Source organism: Manacus candei, unplaced genomic scaffold (assembly GCF_025592945.1).
Source record: "Manacus candei isolate 608988 ecotype Guabito, Panama unplaced genomic scaffold, ASM2559294v1 h1tg000060l, whole genome shotgun sequence".
Lineage (NCBI taxonomy): Eukaryota > Metazoa > Chordata > Aves > Passeriformes > Pipridae > Manacus > Manacus candei.
The window spans coordinates 2,347,675-2,373,040 of record NW_026138108.1 but is presented as its reverse complement, the minus strand read 5'-3'; the positions used below and the strand labels follow the sequence as shown (position 1 = coordinate 2,373,040).

The 25,366-nt window shown below is 41.8% G+C and overlaps 1 protein-coding gene across 11 annotated transcripts in view; it reads right to left on the bottom strand.

The window, feature by feature from the left end:
- The window catches only part of LRRC56 (leucine rich repeat containing 56), an 85,523-nt gene that overhangs the window by 54,604 nt on the left and 5,553 nt on the right, over positions 1–25,366 (bottom strand). For 3 of the 11 annotated variants that reach the window (XM_051804353.1, XM_051804357.1, XM_051804356.1), the window contains 5 exons: positions 22,853–22,965; positions 21,059–21,118; positions 8,807–8,952; positions 2,283–2,451; positions 269–433 (listed from right to left, as the gene is read on the bottom strand). In XM_051804353.1, coding sequence (XP_051660313.1) covers positions 269–424 — 156 coding nt within the window. In that variant the 5' untranslated portion in view covers positions 425–433; positions 2,283–2,451; positions 8,807–8,952; positions 21,059–21,118; positions 22,853–22,965. Of the gene's footprint in view, positions 1–268; positions 434–2,282; positions 2,452–8,806; positions 8,956–10,214; positions 10,413–21,058; positions 21,119–22,852; positions 22,966–25,366 lie in introns of those variants that run through there. The other 8 variants (XM_051804362.1, XM_051804351.1, XM_051804355.1 and 5 more) reach the window with 7 other exon arrangements.

The following is a 25,366-nucleotide window of genomic DNA, read 5'->3' as shown; positions in this document are numbered from 1 at the left end:
ACGCTACCTGTACTTTTCTTCACGCTGCTTCAAGAAACCTAGCAATAGAAACAGCCACATTCATTCTGGGAGTATTTTTGATATGAAACAAGGTGAAAGGAGGACAAGCACTTGATACACTTTCATAAGATAGAATCTACTTCATGCAGGAGTCTAAATGTCAGACAAACAATCCATAATCAGCCCAATAGCAGTTGGAAGGTTAATGCAGCTCTGTATATGCCAGTTTGCCTCTTCCACTTCATTAAAAAGTTGGATGCCTACTCACCAGTTTCCTGGGGGAAAGATGTTCCTCCATAAGCAGCTCTCCATCATCTTTAATCAGCGGACTGGGATTTTGGTTGCCTCGCCAATTCAAATCAGTCATCTGGACTCCAGATGAGCCCGGATGAGAAACTCTGTCAGGATTCCACTTCAGGTCCATCTCAACACGCTTTGAACAAAAGGATAACAAGCAGTCTGATTTTTTTACCCATATTTATTATTTTCCCTTTAGTAAAATCTATTTTGACTCCCATTACAAGATAGCAAATGCCCATGGAGATCCAGGTTTCTTTAATCAGAACCCAAAGCAATGTGTCATGTAACATATATTCTTCCTTTTCTTCACCCTCAAGAGCTATCAGAGTCCCACACCTCACTCAGCTTTAAGTGTAGGCTTTTACAGCAAACTATTGTTTGCAGTTATAAAAAAAGCTAGGCATACCCATAGCTCTGTAAAAGGATGTTAGATGAGAACAAACAACTCAGGACACTAGCCCTTTTCAGTCTTCTCACTATTCCACTCACCCTTCTCCAGTGGCAATGAATTTCCCATCCACATGGGCCTCCTACCTACCCATTCACTCCTGAGAAACATGAACAGCACTCAGCAAAACTCCGCTGGACTCCAGCAAGTGCCAGTACCAAGACACGCCACCACTTCTCTCCAGCATTTTGATCTCTGCCTGCAGGCAGCATGGACAGAAGCTGTTTGTATTGCTGTCCTAAATTAAATATACCTGCACTGTCACTGGCTCTAGGCCAGGCAGGCTATGGCTGCTGACTTCTCATTTTTAAGACAGTCTTGGAGAAAATCAATGTAAAATACAATTTAAACAAAACTGTGTATGCTTCAAGTGAGGAGTGAAATCCAAAGTTGGAAGAAGAAGCACTTCAAATGTGTTCATTCTTCAATTCCCAAAGCTATTACTTTCACAGAAATATTAGCAATTAACTTTGAAATATGAGAGTAAGCATATGTACACTTGTTAGAGGCAAAAAGCAATTGGTTGTTCCCGAATGGTACAATCACTACTATGATTTATAAAGCTATTTACTATTACTTGGCAGCAAGGAAGTATCACAGCTGGAAACACTGCTGTAACAACAAAAGGCTAGACTAGAGAAAAGCCGTCTTGCTCTGCTAAAGGGACACCTGCAGGTTTGTTCTGTTCTCCACTGTGAAGCAATACTTAGCCTTAGCGCTGGAAAAGTAATTAAATGATCAAGCTAATCATAACTGGCTGACAAAGCTTCAGTGGTGGCCAAGACCTGAGAATTACCACCTTCCTTCCCCCTCATACTAATAAACAGTTAAACACAGGAGTAATTTCTGTTAGGATGAATAGAAGTTCTCACTGCTCAGCTAGTCGCCTCTGCTTGAGAGGACTGTCTTGTTAGTAGGTGAGAGAGGTTTAGATCGAAGAGACTTCTTGCTCTGACTACTCATGTCCAGTCAAAATTCTTCACTTGCACAAGAAAAAGAAATTCAAAGGACTCAGTACTGTCAGCAAAAACAGCAGCCCTTATTAAAAGAAAAACAGCAACGAAAAATTAACGATCCACCAAATCTCTCTGCAGAATCTCCTAGGATTAGAAAGGGAGGAACCAAACCCTCAGACTCCTAAGTGCTCCTTTCATACATTCATCAGGGGAGAGGAAGCCCACAGAAAGCAAAAATTATATTTTCAGATCACTGCACGTACCTGGCAAGCACTCCTACAGAAGCTGACTTCTCAAATGTGCTACATCTAAGCCACAGCAATATTCAATGCTTAAAAATCATATTCAAGAACAAATTCTTCAGAGACACACACCTCCTTTCAATCTTTCTTACTGGATTATAAAACAACCACCATAAGCGAATTGAGCAGTGATATTTGCAGCTTCTACTCAGCATACCTATAGTAGTATAAGGACAACTTCCATATTTTCATACTTCTGCCCATTAGGAGGGACCTCAAAAACACTATGTGTCTTATATTTTGAAAGAAAAGTTACAACCCATAAATTTCTATTACCTGTTTCTTTTTCCAAAGAATTCCAGAATTTCTCAGATTTTTCTCCTCTGCTTTCTTTAGAGCACGTCAGTATGATTTAGTCAGTAAGAGTTGCAATAGTCATCAGTTGTCCAAGGAAACTAAAGAATCTTCTGTGACAGCAAGATCTTCTGGTGTTGTCCTTATTTTCCTAAGAAGGAATTATTTTGGTCAATAACTGACTTGGAGTAGAATATCTGTCATATAAATTCTGGAATACTTTGCCAATTGCAGAAGATTTGTGTTGGATCATGTGCAAGTACTGGTGGTTCTTCCTAATTCAAGTGAGGATTGTTATTATCCAGAGATAATCCTGTATGTTACCAGAGCCAAGTGGAGCAATAGTTAGAGAACACTGATGTAACATGTGAGTGTAAAACATAATGAGATAATCGCAGGATTATGCAGATTTGGGCCACAAAGAGTTAAGACACTTGCATAAAACAAATTATTGTTCTCCCTCTATTGGTCCCTCGCTATTATGTTTCAGAATGTCCTCAAATCTTTGAAACGTGTTGATACAGCACTTACTTTAGGTTGACAGGGAGATCAATTTATGGCTTAATATCCAAAGTAACGCTTTGTTTTATACTTCCTGCTATTGATCTGTTCTTGTAATTATTGTAACAGTAGATTAGTGAGGAGAAAAGTATTTTCATTACAAATTGCCAGGGATCAAGTTGAATTATTGTCAGCCATTTTTTAAATGCCTCCATCACTTCAAAACTTTCTCCAGAGAAGAAATAATCTTCTCCTGAATATGGATCAAAATATCATCCTCAAAATGAGGAATACAGAAAAGTAAAGAGTGCAGGAATCATAGTGGTGAGGTGCCAATCTTACATAAAATCCAAAAGCCTCTGAAATCTCCAGCACTGTGCAGAAGCACAACACTTGTCTTCCTACAGATACAGAGGATATACTGCTCATTTTCATCAGGTCCACCTGACTTTCTGAGACAGGTAAAACCGCTCCAGTAAAGCCACCTCATCCACTCATTTATAATGCTAAAAACCAAATGAGAGACCTGTGACTCTGTCAAATGCATGGGAGAAGCAATCATTGACTCTAACTAGTGTTAGCCTCAGTGGGACAATTTACAGGGACTGGAAAGATCTTTTTGTCATTAAAGAGGTCTGAGAAGTCACGAACCTGAAGATTTCCTCCATGGGGAAGATGGCTGCATTGGATATGTATTGGATGTATGAGCTGAATGGAATGACCATTCCTGCAAGACTTCGTGAGACCAGCAAGGATGGAAGCTAACTGCACCTAGTACAAACCTTCAACAAATTCAGTGGGACAGCAAAGCAATACCAGTAAGTAGATGAGCTTCAGGGAAAGAGAAAATGGACAAAAAATAATGGAGTTTTGTCCTGCATGTGAACACTGAGAAGAGTAAAATCATGAAAGAAACAAAAGAATTTGTTTTTGCAGGATTTGCATCAAAGGCATTAACTTAACAGGCTCTTACATATCTGGATAACTAGAAGCAGATAATAATTGAATGCAGGAGAAATTAATGACCAGAGCAGTAACATGGAAGATCTTGAATTCCACGAACTGTTAAGCTGACAACTTTCTCCACTGCTGCCACCCTCCTTACCAAAGTGAGTGTGCTTGATCATGGCAAGCTATTCAAATCTCAGGCATGTTGTGAAAGTCCATTAAAAACTGCAGGACATTTTAAACATATACAAATACCACTAATAAAGATCATTATTAAAATTTAATGATCCTTGCAACCACATGTTATTTGAAATCCCTGCAGAATACTGTAATTTGCCAGAAAGAAATTGGCAGAGAAGAGTTACTCGATGTTCTTAGGGTCTGACACTGGTAAAACTCCAAGATTTTACTTTCCTGCTACAAGATTTATTGAAGGGTCAATGGTAGGATTGTGTACTCTTCATTAAATATATATTAATACACATTTCAAATTCAGCAATCGCCACGAATGTCTGACTCAACATTAATTATGGCCTCTTAAGAGTGGGTAAGATCCTCTGAATTGTGTGACAAGGCATGTTTAAAAAGAAACAAACAAAATATCAAACAATGGTAATCAATCCAGATTTAGTCTAGGAAAGGCATATACCTCTATATATTAACATCCCATACAAAAAGGAATTTCTGCTCCCTCAGGCCAGCTTCTCAGCCAGCATCCTTTCCTGCTCTGTGGCTACTCATGCCTTCACTGGACAGGGAGGGTACCATTTCAGTGGGGGTTCTGCAATCTTTGGACCCTTATCTGTATCTCATCAGCCTAAAAGTTCTCTAGGAAAAAACATTTGAGAAGCACTGTGCTATGTATCCCTTCATGACAGGAAGCTTGCGCTGCAGACTTCCATTTCTCTTGTCTTGCACAATATAGTTTTTATTTGTTTAATTCAGAACCACAAATTACAGTAGTGCCCATACTGTTACCACAGACACAGAATGAAAACAAAGAATTCTCTGTTTACTGAGGATTTGACAAAAGGTTTGGTTTATAAGTCCCCAGGGAACTATGAGGGCCCTTTTAAGTGTAATTTTGCGCAAGTGCACTGCAGATAACCTCTTCTGGAAAATAACTGTTTGGGCAGCTGGAATTTACTATGATGTCATCAGGAAACTACTGTTACAATAATCCACCCATAATGGCAAAAACAGTTCCTGCAACATTTATGTAATATAAAGCATCTCGCAACACATCAGTCTATTTTAGCAGGTGCGACTTCCAAAAAGCTGAAAAATAAAACATCTGACCTGTTATTAACGTGAATTCTTTTCAGTGTATGACTGGACAGTATGATTCTAATCTTCTGTTTTTGTTAAGCAGAAGGAGGTAACAACTACTTCAGTTATACTACTTTAATATCATGGGATCATGTAAACACTATAAAGAACATTCATAAATATTCCAGTTGTGTGCCCCACTAAGAAAAAAAGCTTTTAAGAGAATGCTGAAATATCAAGATATCAATATCCAATTTAATATAAATAAAAATTCACTGACATTAAAGACACTGAATGACTTGAATGCTCACAAGGATAGTTTTGTGTAAGTGTTCAGTCAATTTAAAGCCTTGGGTCGAGCACCCAAATTTACAGATAAAGCAAGTGCATTGATTTGTCTCATTTGTTTACCTTCCTTATTTGTGGTTTTACAAGCTGCAAGAGCCCATGACAGTCCTCTGCTACTGCATGTAAATCCTGCTCTACAATTACCATGACCACGGTAGGTAATTTTCAGGACTTATGTTGCACAGAGTCTTCAGGGTAAGTTCTTGGGAGCTTCGTGGACTTTGTATTACCCCCATGCACAGAGTTGAGTTCAAACTGTGCTGTCACCCAAAGCAGCAGTGATCCCAGAGAAAAAATGCGTGCTACAAACCCAGACTAGGTTTGAGCCAACCCTGCTGAGATAAAAGATGCCTAATATTCTTTAAAAACATTGCAGTAATAAATAAAAAGGCAATGCACTTCAATGTCACCTGTTTCTTCTTTATATATCTACAAATTGCATGTATTAAATTGCATAATTACAATTGCATGTATAATACTTTCCCAGATCCTGATGAGAAGGTTGTAGAGTAATGAGAAATGTTTTATCATATGTGCTGGAAATGCCTCTATATCAAATCATTCTGCAGCTAGCTTGTCAAATTGTTAAGGAAACCTTCCTGTCTGACCATCCAGGAGCCACTCTGTCAGTCACACTCCCACCACCCCAGACTTTCACTGCTGGGACCAAAGCTCCTTCACAGGGGTGGCTCCAGTGGGTGCCACACTCGACTCCCTGCACACCCCACACTCACAGTCAGACAAGGTTTCCTTACCACCTCGACCCTGGGTTTCCCACTGCAGAATCTCAGATGTCTGGTTACTTTGAGTAATTTAATTACTCAATGCAAAACCAGCTCGAGCTAGTGCCTCCAGGGAGGGACCCCCAACAAAGGAATTCCTGACATTTTGTACCCTCACAGTCTGTGCATCCAACCTGTTCCTCACATGCTCATCATGTCCCTTACACACGCCTCTTGGTCCAGTGGTGATTTTGAAGTATCCACTATTTAGAAGCATTTCCAGATTCCAGCTAAGAAAAGGACAGTAAAAATGGACTTTTTTTTCCAGGTACTGTTGCATTGCATTTATGAGCCTTTTGAAATACAAACTTCTGTGCAGGATGAAATGCATCATATATGGCATTTCTGAGTTTCAACGTGCTCTGGTTGTCCTCAAACAATTTTCAGTCCATTTTGTTTGGTAATTAAGCTAATTGAAGCAAGAGATTACAAGCCCTGCAAAGGCATTTGAAGAGCAGCTGCAATGTTTCTGATTTCCAATGTGTTGCTCACATGGGACAGATTGTATAAAAAGAGACAGATTTTAGCTGAACTTGTAGAAAAATACTAAACAGTGGAAGATGCTGCAGGAGCTTATTTAGTAACAGACATTCCCAAAATTTTAGCAAGAGCAGAAAACTCACTGTGAAAAGGACCTTGCATAATCAATTTAGGTTACTGATGAAGATGCATTATAACTGTCCTGCTGGGTCAAGACAGATCTCCAACTAACTACTGTAGTCAGAAATAGATCCTTTAAAAACAATATCAGAAGTAGGGGTAGTCCAAAGTGGTCTTTCTCCCGGCATATGGCCGTAATTTCTGGCAATCAACTGCTCAGTATCTTCACAATTCCAAAGGTGGTGTGTTCAACAGCTGGGGAGGTATGCAGGGAGGCAATTATTTATCATGTGTTGAGACACGACAAATAGTCATCCAATGACTAAAGACAACACAGAAATTTTATCAGGAAGCAGTTTTTAAAAAGGAGAAAGTGCATTTTTGCACTGTATTTATTTGAATTGTGGAAGACACTGGCATAGGTTGTTGTGGAGGCTAAAATTAGAAATTAGGTCAAAAGCAGTTAGAATTATGGAGGATACATCCCACTGTCCATGCCATTCATTAAATTATAGCTTTTTTTTCCATCTCATTTTTCATCTCCTATCTGAAGTATTTCATGGAATCTATTTCAGTTCTGCCATTTACCCTCCAAGATGATCAGTATTGGATGTAAGATGTGGCCACAGAGACAGTACCTGATTTTCCACTGTTTTCAATTCCTTTACTCAGAAGTTTTAACACTGTCTATTTGACCAGCTGCAAGATGATATTTTCAGAGAACAATCACAACAGCTAAACACTCTTTCTGAAGTAACAATAATTTACTTAAAGCCCTTCATTCTATATATGTTTCTTTTCTTCACGTTCATCACTTTGAACTTGGGTGGATATTCTATTAAAATAAAGCAAAACGACACCCAACCACTACATATGCTAGTAACATTTAAAAAATGAAAACCAAAGTGGTTTTAGAACTCCATTATAAAAATTAAAACTTAAGATGCAAAAAATGTAAAATAAACACCCAGGGGGTTTTTATACTTCAAATACTGCTTCCTGATTTGAGAAGCTACAGTCAAAGGAATGCATGCTTTCTGAATTTTTTTTAAAATATCAGATAATGCTTCTTTGAACTGGCCAGGGTCCACAATCTTTTCCTTTTAATACAGATACATTAGTATTTACTATGTCTGCCATGGCAAATCTGGTCTTTTGATTTGTATTATAGCAAGTACTTGTGGCCTTACTAATATAAATTTGGTTCAAATCCTTTTTCAAGCCCACATGTGAATCTGTAGAAGGTATAAAAACACTAACCATTTTACCAGCAAATTAAAATTATGCAGATGTACCTAAATAATTAATTTCTGTGAAAAGCTCATGAATTTTCTGATTTAAAAAATAACCTCTTCATAATTCCTCATAAATAAATATTAAGCCATTCCCATTAGTGACAAATGTAGCAATCCCAAATTTATGGCATATAACATAATGTTACTATTTTGCAGCACTAACTTTTATACTACTTCAAACTCTGGGAATAAATGTGATTTCTTTAACTGTTTCCCCCGAGGAACTTCAGTTTGAAAAGCACATGCATCATCATAATCATACATAGTAATATCACTCCAGTCCACTGTTAAACTTGCATCTGGTCTCACATATAATCTGAATCCTGCTTTTATATAGGATCAGGTCCCTTGAACTGTGTAAGAACAGGCTGATGGCAGGCCAGGCCATGGGCAGAGCCTGTTCTCTCTTTTACTGACAGTAGCGTATGACCAACAAATTGAGCTGCCCATAGGCGGATGCATCCATATATCAATGCCTTGAGAGGTCAGACTCAGAGAAGTCTTGTAATTCTCAGTGTTAAAGTCAAGAGAAAGAACACAAAGATCAGAAAAAAACTCACTGCCATCCCCAAAACAAAACCTGTTAATGACAGCAACTCTGAGATTTGACATGCCTGAACGCTGCATTTTTAATCCAAGTTCTTCAGGCAAACTCAAAACCAGACAAAATAACATGATGCAAAGTAATGAAATTAAATGGGAGAGTATTTTAAAAAAAGTTCTGAAACATTTTCAGTAATTTGCACATTTGAAATTATTTTACCTTTTCTTCCAGTGCCACTGGTGTTCTGCATCATTTCGCATCCCCCTTCTACAGACATCTTAATTTAGTTGTCCCAGCTGTTCATCTCCATTTATCTTGAATTACAGGTGCTCATAGTGCAATTTGTTATTTAACTGCTCCATGTCCTGCTAAAACAACAGTTAGGAATACAATCTTCAAGAGAATAAAACTAAAACAAACCCAAGAAATTCTGAGCATTTCACAATTAATAACAAAAAGTATTTTGTCCACTGTAGCAGCAGAAGTCCACACTCAAAAGGGTTTAAAAGTATAACAGGATATGAAGTAGTAGAGCCTAGAAGAGCTTAATGAAAGTATAACTGAATACAGTTCCCAAGCAGATCACGAAAAGGTGGGGGATTTGATATGGCAGAATCTACATATTTGAAGAAAAAAAAAAGTTATTTACTGAACAAAAAGAACAGTCATTTCCTAGGTGGTAGAAGTAAGTTGAATGTGTGTTAGAGAAAACATTGCCATTGGGGTAGCATGGGATAAAAGGTTAAAGTTGACATTTAATATATTTAATATATTTCACTGTCAGAAAACATTGCCTTGTAAAAGCAGTCCGAAAGGAAAATAGTAGGCAAGCATGAAAATCATTATCAGGAATCAACAACTACAGAAGACAGGTGCAGAGCAAGGATAGCACAGGCCTCACATACAGGCCACAGGGAGAGCTGAAGATATCCAATTAACTAATTACTGTCTGCTAAAAACTATGAGTAGGCAATATGAGTCTTGCTGACAGCAGGTACATCCCCAAAACATCCTAGATGCCACAGAGGGCTGGTCAAGGACCACACCTAGCCCTTTCTGCAAGAAGTTAAACAAAACTTAAAGCCTGTAAGCTCGGCACTGTAAAGTCTCTTCAGCCCTTCAAGAGAAGCTGAGGAGGCAACACGGAGGAGCCACATTCTCTCAGCACAAAATACCTGGGGATACCCTCTAAAACTTGCACCTGCTGCCGAGGACTATTTATTCATCAACTTCTTTCTCCTCAGAGCTCCACCAAAACATAAAATTTAAACATGCTGTTAAACCAGATTTATTGCCAACACTGACATAAACAGAGACTGTCAGTCTCAGCCCTCAGATGTTTTCCACCCGTGCATAGGCTGGATTGCTACAGTGATGCACATGCTTTGGTGGGGTCTTCAAGCCCTGGGATGCACTGGAGGTGTCCCACACCAGCCAGCGTGTCCTGCTCCAGCCAGCTCTGCTAGTCCTGCGCACACTAGCCAGTATGTCCCGCAGTGACCACCGTGGTCACCACAACGGCCTTTGTTAACGTCCCTAAAACCCAGCTGCACAAGCCCTGGCTAAGGAGGGTAAGCCGGACTCCACCTTACTCCAGTCCCCACGCCCACCACACGACCCCAGACACCTCCGGGCTCCCACTGCTCCCTCCGTCCCACGGGCTAGAAGCACGACCCCTCCACACGGGCCTGCCTCCTGGTGGCGGGGCCGGGCCGGCTCCTACCTGTCGGCTGGGCCGCGGGGAGAACGGGAGAGGGCAGGAGGGAGACAACGGGAGCGCCCGCCCGTCGCCTGGCAACGCCCGCGGCCCCGGCACTTGGACCGGCCCCCGGCACTTGGACCGGCCCCCGGCACTTGGACCGGCCCCCGGCACTTGGACCGGCCCCGGCTCCGCCCATCCATCCTCCCTATCGCCGCCGGCCCCGCCCGCTCCCGGGAGAGCAGCCGGCATGGAGCAAGGGCATCCTTCCGAGGCACGAACGCTTCCCGGCTGGGACTAGCAGAGCAGGGTGCTTGCAGGGGGAAGAGTGGACATGCAAACAGCGGGAGCAAAGTGGGCAGAGCAGGGCTGGGCACGGCATCCCATTTTCACGGGACGGGAAATGCAGCAGGACCTTGTGTGGGATTTGGGTGGCAGGTGATCACACGGCTGCAGGAGTCAGTGTGACGGTAGGAGGGGTTGGGGACATCTCTGTCCCCAACAACATCCGAAACCTTCTTTGCTGTCTGATGAATAACTAATGACACCACTATGCACAAATGTGATTCCACATGCCTGCAGTGTGTTGAGGACCGAAAAATACAGCTTGTGGTGTGTAACAAGGCTGGTTTCACCAAATTATTTTGCATTTAAAAAAACCTAACAAACAAACAGATTAAAAGATTACATTTCCAGACCAGAGCTGACATCAGATTAGACACTTAAGAATTAAGTTTATCATAATCTGATCCAACGGACGTGGTTCAACTTTTATTGGTGACATGATCAAACATCTCTGTCAGTGGAGGAGTGCAACCCCAGCGCAGCTCTGTGAGCAGCAATGTGCTATTCTTTCACCATTCACCATCTCCTGGTTGGAGATTGCCACAGCATCATCATATTCCTTTTTCACTATTCAACCCCAACATGAATTGAATCATAGAATGGCCTGGGTTGGAAGAAACCTTAAAAATCATCTAGTTCCAACACTCTTGCCATGGGGAGGGACACCTCCTTCTAGACCAAGTTGCTCAATGCCCCATCCAATCTGGCTTTGAAAAAAGTACTTACTAATTTCTGGGGGAAATTTTCTGGGACATGAGAAATTCAGAGTTCAGGATTACCTTCCTGTGGTTTAATGAGTTACCATGCACATGCACAGCCATCTGAACTGACCACGTTAATGGCCTTTCCATTCTAAACCAAACATGTTTGCTTTCCCTTAATATAATTTATTTTAAAAAGCAAGGGACTAAAGCACAATGCAGTCAGTTTTCACAGCTCCACTGAGAGGCAGTAATTCATTAAACCAGGTTAATTTAATCATTGAGACTCATCTGTCAATAAATTAAATTTGCCTGTTTGAACACAGGCATCACCTGATCTTTTAGACTCATCACAATATATTTATTCAGAACATTGCTCTTACCATTCTCACTTGCACTTAGAAGAAATCCACATTTCCACATTTAGATATAGGATTCATAAATCAGGGACCTAGGAAAATGAGATTATACCCTCAGTGGTCCCACATCAAAAGCCTGCTTTTTCAGGGGCTTACATTCGGGATGGTACCAGGCATTTTCTAGGAAGCAGCCCTTAGCAGAGTTTCTCTTGAGGGCAGGAAGGTACGAGCTCTGGAGGGAACACACAGAGTCCTGCCTGCCATTTAGAAGAGGCTGGGGTTTTGCATACCCTAGCTGCATGCACTCACCCCCTCACACCTCTGGTATATACTGTACCTTTGTGAGGATGTTGGAGAGTAGCAGCTGCTGGTGGATTACGTCGGCATTTCCTCTGCAACAACACTAAATTTACTCTAGCATTTGGAAAACACTTAGACCATAGGCCAGGAAATGTGTTGACTCCCCTCTTGCAGGGTCCGACGGTCAATTAACATCAGAGAAAACCACGAGGGGCCTGATTTTCCAAGGTGATGAATGCACTCAGCTCCACCTGGTGTCATTGCAATCCAGCTGCCCATCTTCACAGGAAGGAAGGCAATGGGCCTTGACGTGCTCCAGGAAGGTAGTGTGATTCATTGAAAACAATACTGAATCACGCATCTGCCCCTTGAATTTTATTCCCAGCTATGACATTTATTTTCTAGGTAGCTAGCTCAAGTCACCTTGACTTGCTTTCTCAACACACTGCTTCTTGGGATACACTTCCCAAAGATTATCTACAGAGTACATGTATTGTGTATGCACACATCTGCATGGTGGTTTTCTTCTTTTCCCTGCTTTGCTGGAGATAATCTTGTTATAGCCAATGCTGCCTGAACTACTTGAAACCAATCAAAGAAGAAATGCATCTTTCCATCACCGAGCAAGAGAAAAACGTGGCACAATTTCAGGGTAGATACAGAAGCTTTATGTCTGTCCTGTTCAGAGTTACTGTAATTGTGCTGGCATGATTCCCAGAGCTGAGCTAAGGTCAGTGAGAAACCTGTAAATTAATTACTGTGGAGCCGATGTGATCTCTATCCAGGAATCACACTGTACATTCATGAAGCTTTATAGGAAAGAAAAGTTATGTTTCAGTTTTGCCAAGAAATGTTTAAAATTTTAAAATCTTAATATTGACAATTAGCACACTCTGAACCTATTTGGAGATGTTGGACTCAATTCTGGTCTCACCATCATAGGAACTCCATAAAATGGGTTAGTCTGGATTAATTATATCGGTGCTACCCAAATGAACAGGAATTGGGTAAAGCCTTCTCTGAAACCGAGCCTGGATGAGCACTCTTTCCTTTGGGTGTTTTATCTTACAAAGAAGAGATTTGTCCATCCTTCTGGTTTTATCCAGTCACTGGCAACATCCAGTCAACCCAGTCTCTAATTAATATTATTGATTAATAGCTAATCGCTGTTGCTACTTGCATTAATAGCTAATCGCTGTTGCTACTTGCATTATTAACATTTAGGAACCCCACTGTACTACAACCCAGAAACACAGAAGCAGAAAGGACTTTCTGGTCAGAGGAAATAGTTTTTTGATATTGCAGGTAATCACATCAGAGTCATTTAGATACCTGTCAGTGTCTTCCTCCCTATTCTGAAAGACTGGTCCAAAGCCTCTCTCTGAAGACTACAGACCTTCTAATTTATAGGCTAAAGTTATTTATTGCCAAACTATACCTACTCATTCTGCTGCCATATTATTTTTCACCTTAAAATAACTCTTCCTCTCCGATGTTTGCACTCCTGATATATTTATAGGGCCCACTGTCGTCATCTTTCAACACTTCTTTTGCGGAGTCATACAAACCAAGCTCAAAATTTCTTGTCATTAAAGAAGGCTCAATTTTTTTTGGTATGTCCTGGGGTCACGTTATCAAGTTCATATCAAACTGGTTGCTCATAATCACTGACTATTAAGATGGGGTTCCTCTCTTTCTTTGTCCTCCCTGATTGTAAAGGCAAATGGAATGGAAGTTCCCACTGTAGTAAAAGGCTTTGTAAGTATGTGACCCTGCACTGTGTACCACTTCATTTTATTCAATTCCTATTACCCCATCCCCTTCTTCCTATCTTGCTTTGATGACATCCCTTAGTAATTAGCAAATGTTATAAGCACGCTTCTGTCTTTTCCAAATGGCGCTAACAGAAATTAAAATTAGTATTGTCCATAAGAACCTCCACTACAAACTATCTTTTTGCCTGACAGTTGTCCTTGCAGCATGATCTCTCACCCCCATTAGCCAGCTCTCTAATCACTTTTTGTCTTGTGAGAATCCCTTTTCCAGCGCAACTACCAAATTCATAGAATCATAGAATAGTTTGAGTTGGAAGGGATCTTTTAAAGGTTATCTAGTTCGAGTAGATAATACAGATCAAGGATATTCATCCCCATTTTATACAACAAGACGAAAATCAAAACTAATTTGAGATTAAGTGGAGAATTCGTACTATGGCACTGCCACCCCCATCCAGACTGCAGCTCTGCTGGAAAATTCTCCCATCTTCTTGTATTGCACAATAAGGAGAACACTGACTACTTTGGCAATTCTTCTCTCAGTTAAGAACCAGCAACTACCATAGTATTTAAAAAAAAAAAAAAATCAGCTCAGGTCAGCAGAAAGAGCTTTGAAGTCTCAACTGTGGCATTAACTTCATGATTTCATGTGAGTGAAGTCATTCTGTTCAGGAGATGATGTAAGAACAGTTTCAACCACAGCAAGTGTTTAGAACTTCATCCTTAGCATTGATGAATGAGGCTGGGAGGGAATAACAACTGATCCAAAGATCTGGAGGATGACAGGAGTCTGCGAATTGAATTTATTTTGCTGTCACTGCACCTGGCATGGAAAGAAAGGGCAATGAGAGAATCCAGTTAAAAAAACGTCTTCTCTGACTCAATGAATCTGGCCATTTGTTTTTGCTTCTTTTCACAGGCTTGTGTGCATTCATAAACTGCAATCAGAAAGGAAATCTTCATCAGGCAACATATGGCATTTTGTAGAAAGCTGTATCTTTTCAAGCTGAACTAGACCTGTAAAAACTTTTGCTAGCAGTTTTTATAGAGTATTTTAACTCACACTGAAAGATGGGTGTTCATAGTTTTACTTTGCCCTTGCTTCTATGAACAAGTAAACCAAACTGCTGAAGTCACCAAAGTCGCACAGAAAGTGTGCGTGACATCTGGGGGTCTGACCATGCACTTCAGGGGTCCTGAGCTAGGTGCTGAGTGACAGAACCTGTCTCCTCTCACTGTTGTATGCTCACTCAAGGAAAATGAACACTTTTCTTGGCTCGGTAGATTTTTGGGGTACTAAAAGGCAATAAAACCAGCAAATGGCACCTTCTCCTGGTGAAGAGTCTCTTAGAGAAAAGGTAAGCTTAAGACAGGCTTCAGTTGTGTTGGGATATCTCATTAGCTTAAGCCCTAATTCAGTTCTGCTGGGAGAGAAGAACTCTGATGGAATTCCACTTATTTTCAGGCAATAGCAGGTACAGATGACACACCAGAGAGCTTTTTCCTTCCTTTGTACTATTGCTTTAGAAAAGCAGGCTTTGGTTCATGACCAAGTGATTCTACTCAGAAGTAGCTGCATTACTGTGCAGTCAAGATGATTGATTGGGATGAAAGACATGAGGTAGTAAAGGTGAGATAGGGCACTATGTTAATATTTGAGCCACTGAAACAGAATTTCCTAACTCCATAAGCGCTTATTTCCTAATTCTGTCTTAATTTTAATGAAAAGTTGTAAATAAATGAATAAATAAATAAATGTAAGACTTTTCTCCCTTCCTATTTTTACAGGAAAAAGGAAACAAAAGCTTTCTTGCCTGAAAAAAAAATTGAGAGCCAGAAAAATATGTTTGCACTCCCTTTTTTTAATCATTCCTGACTCGAGATGAATCAATGGTAACTTGAAATGCCCGTGTATAAATTATTACTGTTTTGTGTCTCTGTTCAAGGCCCTCTATCTTTCTCAGTTTCTTTTGGGTCAAACTATTTCCTGGTTTTGGAAAGCTCAAGGATGCTATCTGCACACATCTGCTTTTCCAGGGTATGGTATCCTGTCCTACTGTATGGGACAAGTCCAAAGTTGCTCTACAGCTGCCAGACGGTAATTTTTACTAAAGAATTGGTAGGTATAAAACCTGACATTGTTACAACCATCGTACTACTACAGGGGTTTCATTCAGTCTAGGGGCATTACAGTGCTTGGTGTGGTAGAAATCCTCTGTAGGAGAAGGTCTTGCTGAGAGGTCTTAAAAATGGCAGGATTAAAAGAAAAATATAAATGGAAGAGTGTTGGCTATGGGACTAGTGCCCCTGGGACACAGAAGATCTCTTGATGATGCTATTTATAACCCACACCTGGTCCACATTGTTGGTGGTCCTTGCATTTCTTCTGGGATGAATTCCACAGTCAATGATTGAGTTACAAGTTTGTTTTCGACAATAAACTAAAAGGAAAATAAATTGATGTTAGAAAGGAATTAAGGTTCAATGACCTTGTCCACAGTTTTTCAGGAGCATCACTCGTTCTTTACATCACTTGTTGCAGTGTAAAGGAACCTGTGGCCCCACTATGCTTTTTAGGTCTGTTTTTCCAACTAAGCTTTTAAATTCATCCAGCTGTTAAATTCATCTAGTTGTCTTCAGACAGGGGAACCAACAGCTTTTCAATGTGTACTTGCTTTTGTGCCAATGCAAAGCCACGACAAAATGTTTCCAAATCAGAAAGGGATCTATTTATTTTCACTTCCCATCAGTGTAAGTGGCAAGATATGGTGTGAAGCAGTGGAGAAATTGGGGCTTTAAAAAAATTAATCAGGTCAAGGCACCAGTTTGCATGCTATTACACCACTAGTTTGCATATACTTTGCACAGTTCAAAGCTTACTCTGAATGCAACTCATGTACGCCAAGGCTTTCAGCCATCACAGCAACAGCACTGCTGTGAGCCACGCTACAGACAACAGCTCTGGCAAAAGTCCTTCACAAATCCCTGTCCAACAGGAGAGGAATAAGGTGGCTGGAGTGCAGTCTGCAGTGGTGGAGGGAGGAGATCAGCAGGTAGATAAGAGGTCAGGCGGTTCTGAAGACTGGAACAAACACTGCAAACCCACTGCATCCCTGTGCACAGCCATGTAATCCTAGGGCCAGTATTAGTAGCTTAGAAGACATGGCTCTCTGTCTTAACATGCTAAAAGCCAAAGTACTCCTTATGCCTTAAGTGCCTTATGCACTCCCAACGCTCCCAGGGGTGTTTCAGCTCCATGGTGTACTAGGTGATTTGTGCTCGCTTCTGGCTCAGCATCAGTGAACGAACTGAGAAAAGGCAAAAATGGTCCTATCTGCTCTGTCAAAGGAACCCTTGACCCTACACATCTGCTTCTGCTGCAGGCAGTGTGGAGTTGAGTTCCGCAAATACTATACAGGAATGAAAAGTGATGCAACACACCACTGTACTGTACTGGATTTTCCTTAAAATGTAAGGGGCTCATGTAAGGGGCTATTCCATGAATAGCCTCTTCAGAAAGCCTTGGGATTCATCTGTATTTGGGTCATTGTCGTGTGTAACTTCCTCTAGACTACTGGAAGGAATCCTATCCTCACAGAGAGGGAAGTAAGTTTCGCTCAAATGACAGGAGAGACCTGATTTCCTAATACTCTCTTTACAGTCCTGGCTCTGAATTTGCATAATGCATGTTTAGGAAAAGGACTATGTACTTACATTCCAGCAGCTAAGTTAGGTTAGTGATAAGAAGAGATGGATTATTGGTACACTTCTATACATTTTATGCACTGTCTAGAAGTTTCAGTAAAATTCAGCTTTATTACCTAACCCAGCATGCTGGCTGAGACCCAGACAGATGCTCAGGTAGTGTTTACAATTATTAAAAACTATAAAACACATCCCAGGGCACACGAATCTCACACCTACCTCAAATGCCTTGCTTGACAGTTTGTTTTCAAGGCTGGATCTGTCAGCAGCCCCACTGGCTGGTGATGGCACATGGCAGCGAACATGGCATGTTGTTTTCTACCAGGGACTCCAGCTCTGCTTGTAGGCCAGCCCTTTGGCCATGAAAACCCACACTATATCACTGTATGCTTGCACCTTTGGCTCAGCACTCCATCCTAGTATCCTCTTTTCTTGTAACATCTTAGAAGAGACCCTGGGGTAAACCCTTATAGTGGCTTAATAGAAACTCCTAGTGCCAGAGCTGCATGGTGTGCATTTGGCTGAGCAAATCCCTTCAGCAGAAGACAGAAATCCAGAATAGGAATCCTCCTTTGACCACAAACTACTGTTATCTGTAGGAGTCATGATGCTCCTGTAGTACTGTGACTCACCTTCATCCACTTCCTATAGTCTGAGCAGACCTTTCATTCCCAGACTCGCCTACCATTGTTAGCAATGGAAATGGATTTTTACAATCTCTGTTTCAATTTGGATCTGAACTTTTGGAAAACATAAAGGTGGCAAAACCAGTGCTAGATTTGCACCTGGGCTTTTCCAATATGATGGGTTGCAGAGGCTTGATCAATTCAAAAATATTGCTTTGGTGGGATGAGCAGAAGTTCATCCATTGCACTGGCATTAAAATGACTCAACTCTGCACAGTGTTTGGCTCCTGCTATTTTGTAGCAGAGGTCAATGTAGATGCTTATGTCTAAAATACTACCAAGCAATGTGACAAAATGTGTTTCCCCCACAACCACTCCTGACACATCACCACTGTCGGAACCTGTCTTCCTTGGATACACACAAGCCTCCCCTCTTCTGTCCTGCACTGATCACTCCCTATGCCATGCTGGGGATGTGCTAACACAGGGACATTCATTAAAGACCGTTCCCAGTAATCTTGGGAACCAAACACAGGCAGCTAAGTTATCATTTGACTACTCCCTGCAGTAACAAATCAGGTTACAAGTTAAGCTGGTGTTAAAAATACATTTCCTTCTCATCCTCCTTAGAAGTCAGTGGAAACATAAGTGTCTAGCACTCAACTATATATTCACTGTTTACTGGTTAACTCCTCTTTTGTGGAAGGCAGATTTTTCAGGTGTAGTTCACAACTTCCTTTTCTAGAGAACTGAACAGCAAACAGCTGCCTACAGCTGTTTGCATAGGTCACTTCTTTCTTCCTTGACATACTTGCCTCACAACACAGGAGCAAGACACACAGCCCTTGGCAACCTGGAGAGTGAAATACAGAGATCTGGGTGCAGGTGGGCGAGTGGGGAAATAAATAAATAAATAACCAAACCATGGGCGTGATCTCAAACCTATTGAAGTTCAAGGAAGGGATTTCAAACCATATCTGCTATGTAGCCTACAAAGAGGTGCCAAACTAACTCTAAGCTATTTGGCTTTCCAAAACCTCTGCAAAGACCATGCTTATAAAGCAGTGTTGTGTTGACAACAACCGTTGTGATAACGCCTGGTCAGTGACCATTAAAATACAATCCTTGTTCCAGCAGCATGCTTGGCTGCAGCAAGAGTTCAGTGAAACTGTTGACTGCTGCATGTGATGAGTACAAGATCTTGAAACACGGAACAAACCCTGTTTGTTCCACAGTCAACATCCCAGCAAGGGCAGTTCCCACATCACTACCATACCATGTACCTTCTTGTTTGTGATCGCACGCTTGAATTGCTTCCTCACTGTTTATACTATCTAGGAAATATGTTCAAGGAGTATCCTAGCACTCTAAGCACAACTTTCTGATATGCCCAACTTTTAACCAAGATGTTAGACAAACAACTGCTGAGGAACACAGGTCCCTGTGACCACCCTACCCTGCTGCTAAGTCTGGAAGCCTTCCTGCTGTGTGGCATGGTGCATGGCCAACTCCCAGATACATGGGAACCAGGGCTGCTTCTTCTGAAGGCACACTCCTCATCAATGCAATAGACAGGACCAGGGAGCAGAATGGACAGAAGACTTGGGGGCTCTGATAGCTGATCAAGATAGCCAGGTACTAGGGCTAATGACAAAGCTCTGTCTGGATGGAGAGAGAAAGGAGAGAACATAAATTAAAAGCAGGAATTAGGCTGAGGAATATTTCAACTATGATCCCTGAAATGCCACAGGTAAGGAAAGATCTTAGAGTAGGAAATGTCTCCATCTTGAACACAGCAACACCTGAGTACCTTTCATCTAGCAATTTCATAAAACTGTTTATGAAGGAACTTTATATCTTCTCTGCTGCAGCATAATATCTGCTTAAGCCTGACATTTTAAAATACCTCTGCCACATGGAGATGGGCAGGTGACTCAGTACAAACATGCAGACCTCAGCTTGGCTCTTTCATAGGTGCTGTCATATCACAGTATGGCTTCTGAAATCAACAGCTATTATATGCTTCTGGAAAAAAGCATGCCAGCCAGAGGGCAAATCTGCCTGCATAGTCACTGCACCTGGCATTACAGCTTATGTTACCATCCACACTATCTATAGGTACCAACCATCTATGAATGGAGCAGCCCAGGGGCCTGGAACATCCCTGAGGAACTGTGGGCTCGGGATGGGACGTGCTGTTTGCTGCTGTACCAAAGCCAGCTGAATGATGTCTGAGAACAAGGTGCAATTTTTGTGTCAACAATGGGATCATTAATATGAGCGTCTGCAGGCTTCAAATCAAATCCCTTTCTTAGAACAATGCAAAGGGAGTAAGGAGGTATTTTTTGTTGAGCCTAAAGCTGAGCTCCCCTGCTCTGGACTGCAGCAAACAGACAGGGGTAAGTGCGTGCGGACAGAAAGGTCTTTGCTCTCTAAGCCTGCCTGGCTCCTTGCCCAAGCTTCAAATGCAGCCTGTGAGGGTTTGACTCGAGACAATTTGATGGATACTGTGTGGGTGCTGGAGGCAAGAGAAGCCAAGAAAATGAAATATATGTCTGTCAGTTGTTCTATTTCCTCAGATATCTAATGCAAACCCTTCACTTCTGGAAATAAACTCTGCATGCTGCTATAGATAGGGGGTGGATTTTAAGTGTGATACTGAGAAAAGGGTGCAACACATAAACCAAAACTGAAGAGTTTTTCATCTACAGATCCTGTTCCATTCATTACATGTGGTAATAACATCCATATGATAAATTAATTTTTTTCTGCAAACAGAAAATAGTAATCCCCATTAATCCCATTCTTTGACCTCCTCTGCAATATGCCTGAGCCTACTTGTACTGCTTTTACCTTTACCAAGTGCCTTAAGCCCTCTGAATTTTGATCATCGATTGCCTACAACTGCAGTGATTAAACTAAAGCCTGAGCCATCCCCATTACCAAAAGCTCACCACTCACCTTTTCTGCAAATCAGATTTCAACAGCATTCCTCTCCTATTCTCCCTTGTCTGGCTCTGACTGAAAAAGATATGCAGGATCATTTCCCAGGGTTAATTTTTAATCGTGTCCTCACTACTGCAGCGAATGAAGTAATTTATTATCCAGCAGGCAGCATGCTAACATACTAGGAAATAACAAATGCTAAAGGAGGTGACTCAGGCATAAGCAATCAGGTGGAGCTTTACATTCCCACCTGCTGGATGGCTCAGCACAAAGAGCCAAGCATGGCGTTTCAGTTTCAGCTTGCGTCTCCATCCAGGGGACACCTGGACTCAAGCCACACGGCCAGTGAGGTTTATTTGCTTCATAGTCATGTGCAAAGCATGTACATAAACAGAGGCTGTGCAGCCAGCCCTCCCTCTGCCTGGGTACTCTTTTCCTCTAATGAAGGAGGTTAGTATTCCTCCTAGGCGGTCATCCTTGCTGCAGGAATGTGTCAGCCCAGGCAGTTTGGCCCTAAATAACGTTTTGTGATCTCAGGCAGACTGAAGCACAGCTTATCCACCTGTAAAACAGGTTTAATGGTAGTTGGCTTTTTTCTAGAAAAGCTGGGAGGATTACTTCATGTCTGAGATCTCTAGATGAGAACTGCTTAGTGGCAGAGAGCTTTTTAAAATAACAGCTCAAAATTAGGTCCAGAGCAGGTTGGCAGCCCTGTGAGCAGGTAGAAACGACTACAGAAGCTGCACTGTTCTCGTCCCATTACCCAAGAGTCTCAGAAAGGCTGGGATGCAGATGATTCACAAACCAGAAAGTGCTTTCAAATTACTTATTAAGTAGGATTCATGTTGCTTTTACTGCTCTGGGATGCACAAGGTTCGGCTGCAGAACCTCTTTTGCCATCTCTTCAGAGTGAAATGTGATGGTAATGTAGAGTTCACTCACCCATGTATCTATCACAGTTGTATTTTTGCCTCCCAGAGTAGCCCAAAGACCACTGAAGAAGTACATGAATCTTTGCTGTATCTGCAGTAAGCTTTGGATCAGATCTTACTAAGCCAACAAGAATATGTGGCTAAACATGCTATAGCAAGTTCACCAGCATGTGCTGATCTTTGCAGGAGTGCTGGTCTAAGCGTGCTCCTGAAAACCAGGAAGATCTCGACTAAGGAGGCAATAGCTTCTTGCTTAGCCCTCACTGGAGCACACCAGTGCCGCTTAAATGGGGGAACAGAGCAGCTCTGAACCCATTCCCTCCCCAGTGCACTATTTCAGAGAACACAGAGAGAAGGTACTGTTTTACTCCTAATTCACTTTGTGATCACGTAAGTCCCCCAAATCCCACTGCCAGTAAGCTCCAATGATTAAACAGCTCACTGAAGGGAAACTATAGCTAACACCTTCTATCCCTATCAAAGCGTATTGCTAATGAGGACTGGGAAATCGCTCAGTGCTAATACAACATCTGTAGATTAACATAAGCTTACTCATGTTTTTACAGTTAATGGCTGAAATTCCATCAATCACTTGGATTCATGTAGCATTTAGGATCAGTGTTTTGGTACGTTAGCCTCAGTATTTCCCCAACTGAAGTCCGCTGACTGGAAGTGGAAAAGGCAAAGTCATGAGTCTGAAGCCAGGGAAGAAATCTGCAACATGTTGCTTTGGGCATCTCAGCTTAGGAATCTTGCAGGACGTCTGACTTCTGAAAGCCCTCAGAGAGTATCTGAGTGATTTGAACACACACACACACACACACACACACACACGTAGACACATCACTGCTCAGCTTGCAAACACCTGACAAGTTACCTTGAAACATGCAGTGGCCCACACCAGTCCTTCACAATGCAAGTGACTGCAGGTCCTCTTCTGCCTTTCACCTTCCCTGATGGAGAAGCACCAGAAGAAAGGGGATGACCAAACTGCACACACACAAAAAAAAAAAAAAAAAAAAAGATGCTGTGGCTTCATTGTGGGTAAGTGCTTTAATAAGGAAGGGGGTAGCTGCCAGCAAAAAGAGAATCTGTGTGAAATAGGTGTAGAAATACTCTAGAGAGATCAACTATGTCACCTCACTGACTGAAGGGACAATTTCTAACCCTATGTTGCTCTTGAAGGCATTTGTGTGGGAGGACTATGCTCTCACTTTTACTAGGGGTCTCTCACTATTCCAGACCGGATAGTGACACAAGAGCATAGCCTTACTGCTAAGGAGACCTTCCAATATCTCACATGAATCTCACTTGATGTGGCAATACCACTACCATCATAAGCTCACGGGGAGTTGTGTAACTCAGAAGCTCTAGCTCTGATGACTGTCTGAGCTGTACTGAAGCAGCTGTACTGAAGGAGAGTCTACCTTTGCTATAAATAACATGAAGGCTGAGGTCACCAATGGACTTTGTTACTGCAGCAGTGCGTATTTGAGGTAGTCACAGAAAGGGACGAAGGAGGAGCTGAAAACACTCCCCAGAAGCATCAGGAAGAGGCTGCCACAGAGGAAAACAGATGTCTGTAATGGAAAGGGAACAGATAAACTGGCTTTACTAAGGTATACAGGAGTAGAGTGTACGCTGGAGTGTCAAGAGCACCAAGAAGCAGAGAGATGCTGGGAATGCTGCATTCCATCCTCCTCTCCAGTCAACTAGGTAGCTGCATTCTATGTGAGTACTGCTTTGCATCAGCTTTACTTGGTCACATAGGTAGGAACCAAGGTGCAGGGCAGCTCCTCACAGAATTAAAATCAGAATTTAGGGAAGGACTTGATAGAAGAGAAGAAAAAGCTCAGCAGCATGAGTTTGATGATGAGACGGAGGGCAGCATGGCAGAGACAGTGTGCAGCCAGTACATTAAAAAGCAATCAAAGGAAAAGGAACCAGTAGTTTAACTGGATAAAGACAAATGTCTTTAATTCTATCTGCTTCTACCATGTGTGCATGCCTGAATCATGCTGCGTAACACTGCTTTGAAATTTCTGCAAGAAACAGATGTAGTTAGCAATTGTTCTTTGATGCTGAGGGGAAGAAAATCAGCATTAGCTCATGAAGAAGTAAGAAGACTATTTAAGAAAAGACTATGAATAATCTTAGTGTCTTCTCCAGGAGAACATGTGGGATAGTCTGAGATGTCAGTAAAAACTCATCTGGTACAGAGAGGCCTTGAACTACAAGATAAATCTGTTGCGCATCAGTGAACGCAGAAATGACACAGGGCGCAAGACATCCCTTAGCAACTCATCCCGTTTCCACTTTGGAAATCTGGCTCCTGCCAGCAAAAGTTACAGATGACCCAGAACATGGTAAGTGATCCCAACTGTCCCATAAAAAAATTGATAGCATGTAAGTTGCAAAGTGTTCAAACTTTTCTGTAGAGTTTGAAAAAGAAATCACATGGAAATTAAATATCGCAAGGGATTCTTAACAACAAATAAGGCTTTCAAATTCCAAAGATCTGAGTTACTGCTGTCTGAAGACAAAGGCAAAACCCCTCTCTCAGAGTGCAGTGATCTAAAGATCACACCAAGGGAATGATTGATGTTCCATTCAAGCTGACAGCTAACAAAAGTTCCTTTACATAAGCCAGCAAACCATTGCCAGGAAAATCAGTTTGGTTCCCAACATACATATTCCTTCATTACCAGGCCTCCTACCCTATATAACCCTTGCTGAGTTACAATGGCAGGCTCAGCAGAGAGTGGAAGGAGACACAGGACCTCACCAACCCTGGCAACTCTTGGTCAGGTGAGGGTATTTCATGAAAGAATCAGTGCCATCTCAGGCTCCAGACTCACCATGTGATCAGCTATAACTCCCTGAAAAGGCACAAAATGTCAAAGAGAACATTTGCTGGGAGCTTAAGCAAACACCCACAGGAACAAATGAGACACTACAGAGGGCAGTGTGCTTCAGGTCAGACTGAAACCAACAGGCAGTTGTAGAAAGAGACATTGCTTGTAAATACAGTCCCAGAGATCAAACCTGTATCTCATCTCTCCCACCTGACCACTCCTCCAGCAGAATCTGATGTCCAAACATCCCACTCAGGTGAGGGCCTCATGTTACCAACTATTGCATATCATGGCTAGGGAAAAGCCATTGTTGTCATTCCTATGGTCTCTCTACAAGGAGGTTGGCTGGGAAATGGCCAGCCTTGAACTATGTCTTTTTTTGTGTGTGTATTTGGGTTGTGGGTTTTATAGAAAAAAAGGAATCAGCAGCTGTCTGTATTTTTAAACTACAGAACATAGACCTCCTTCCACTTCCAAGCTCTGAGTACAAAGCCTTTCACTTCTGTGATTACAGAGCATCTCCTCTCTGCAAGTTT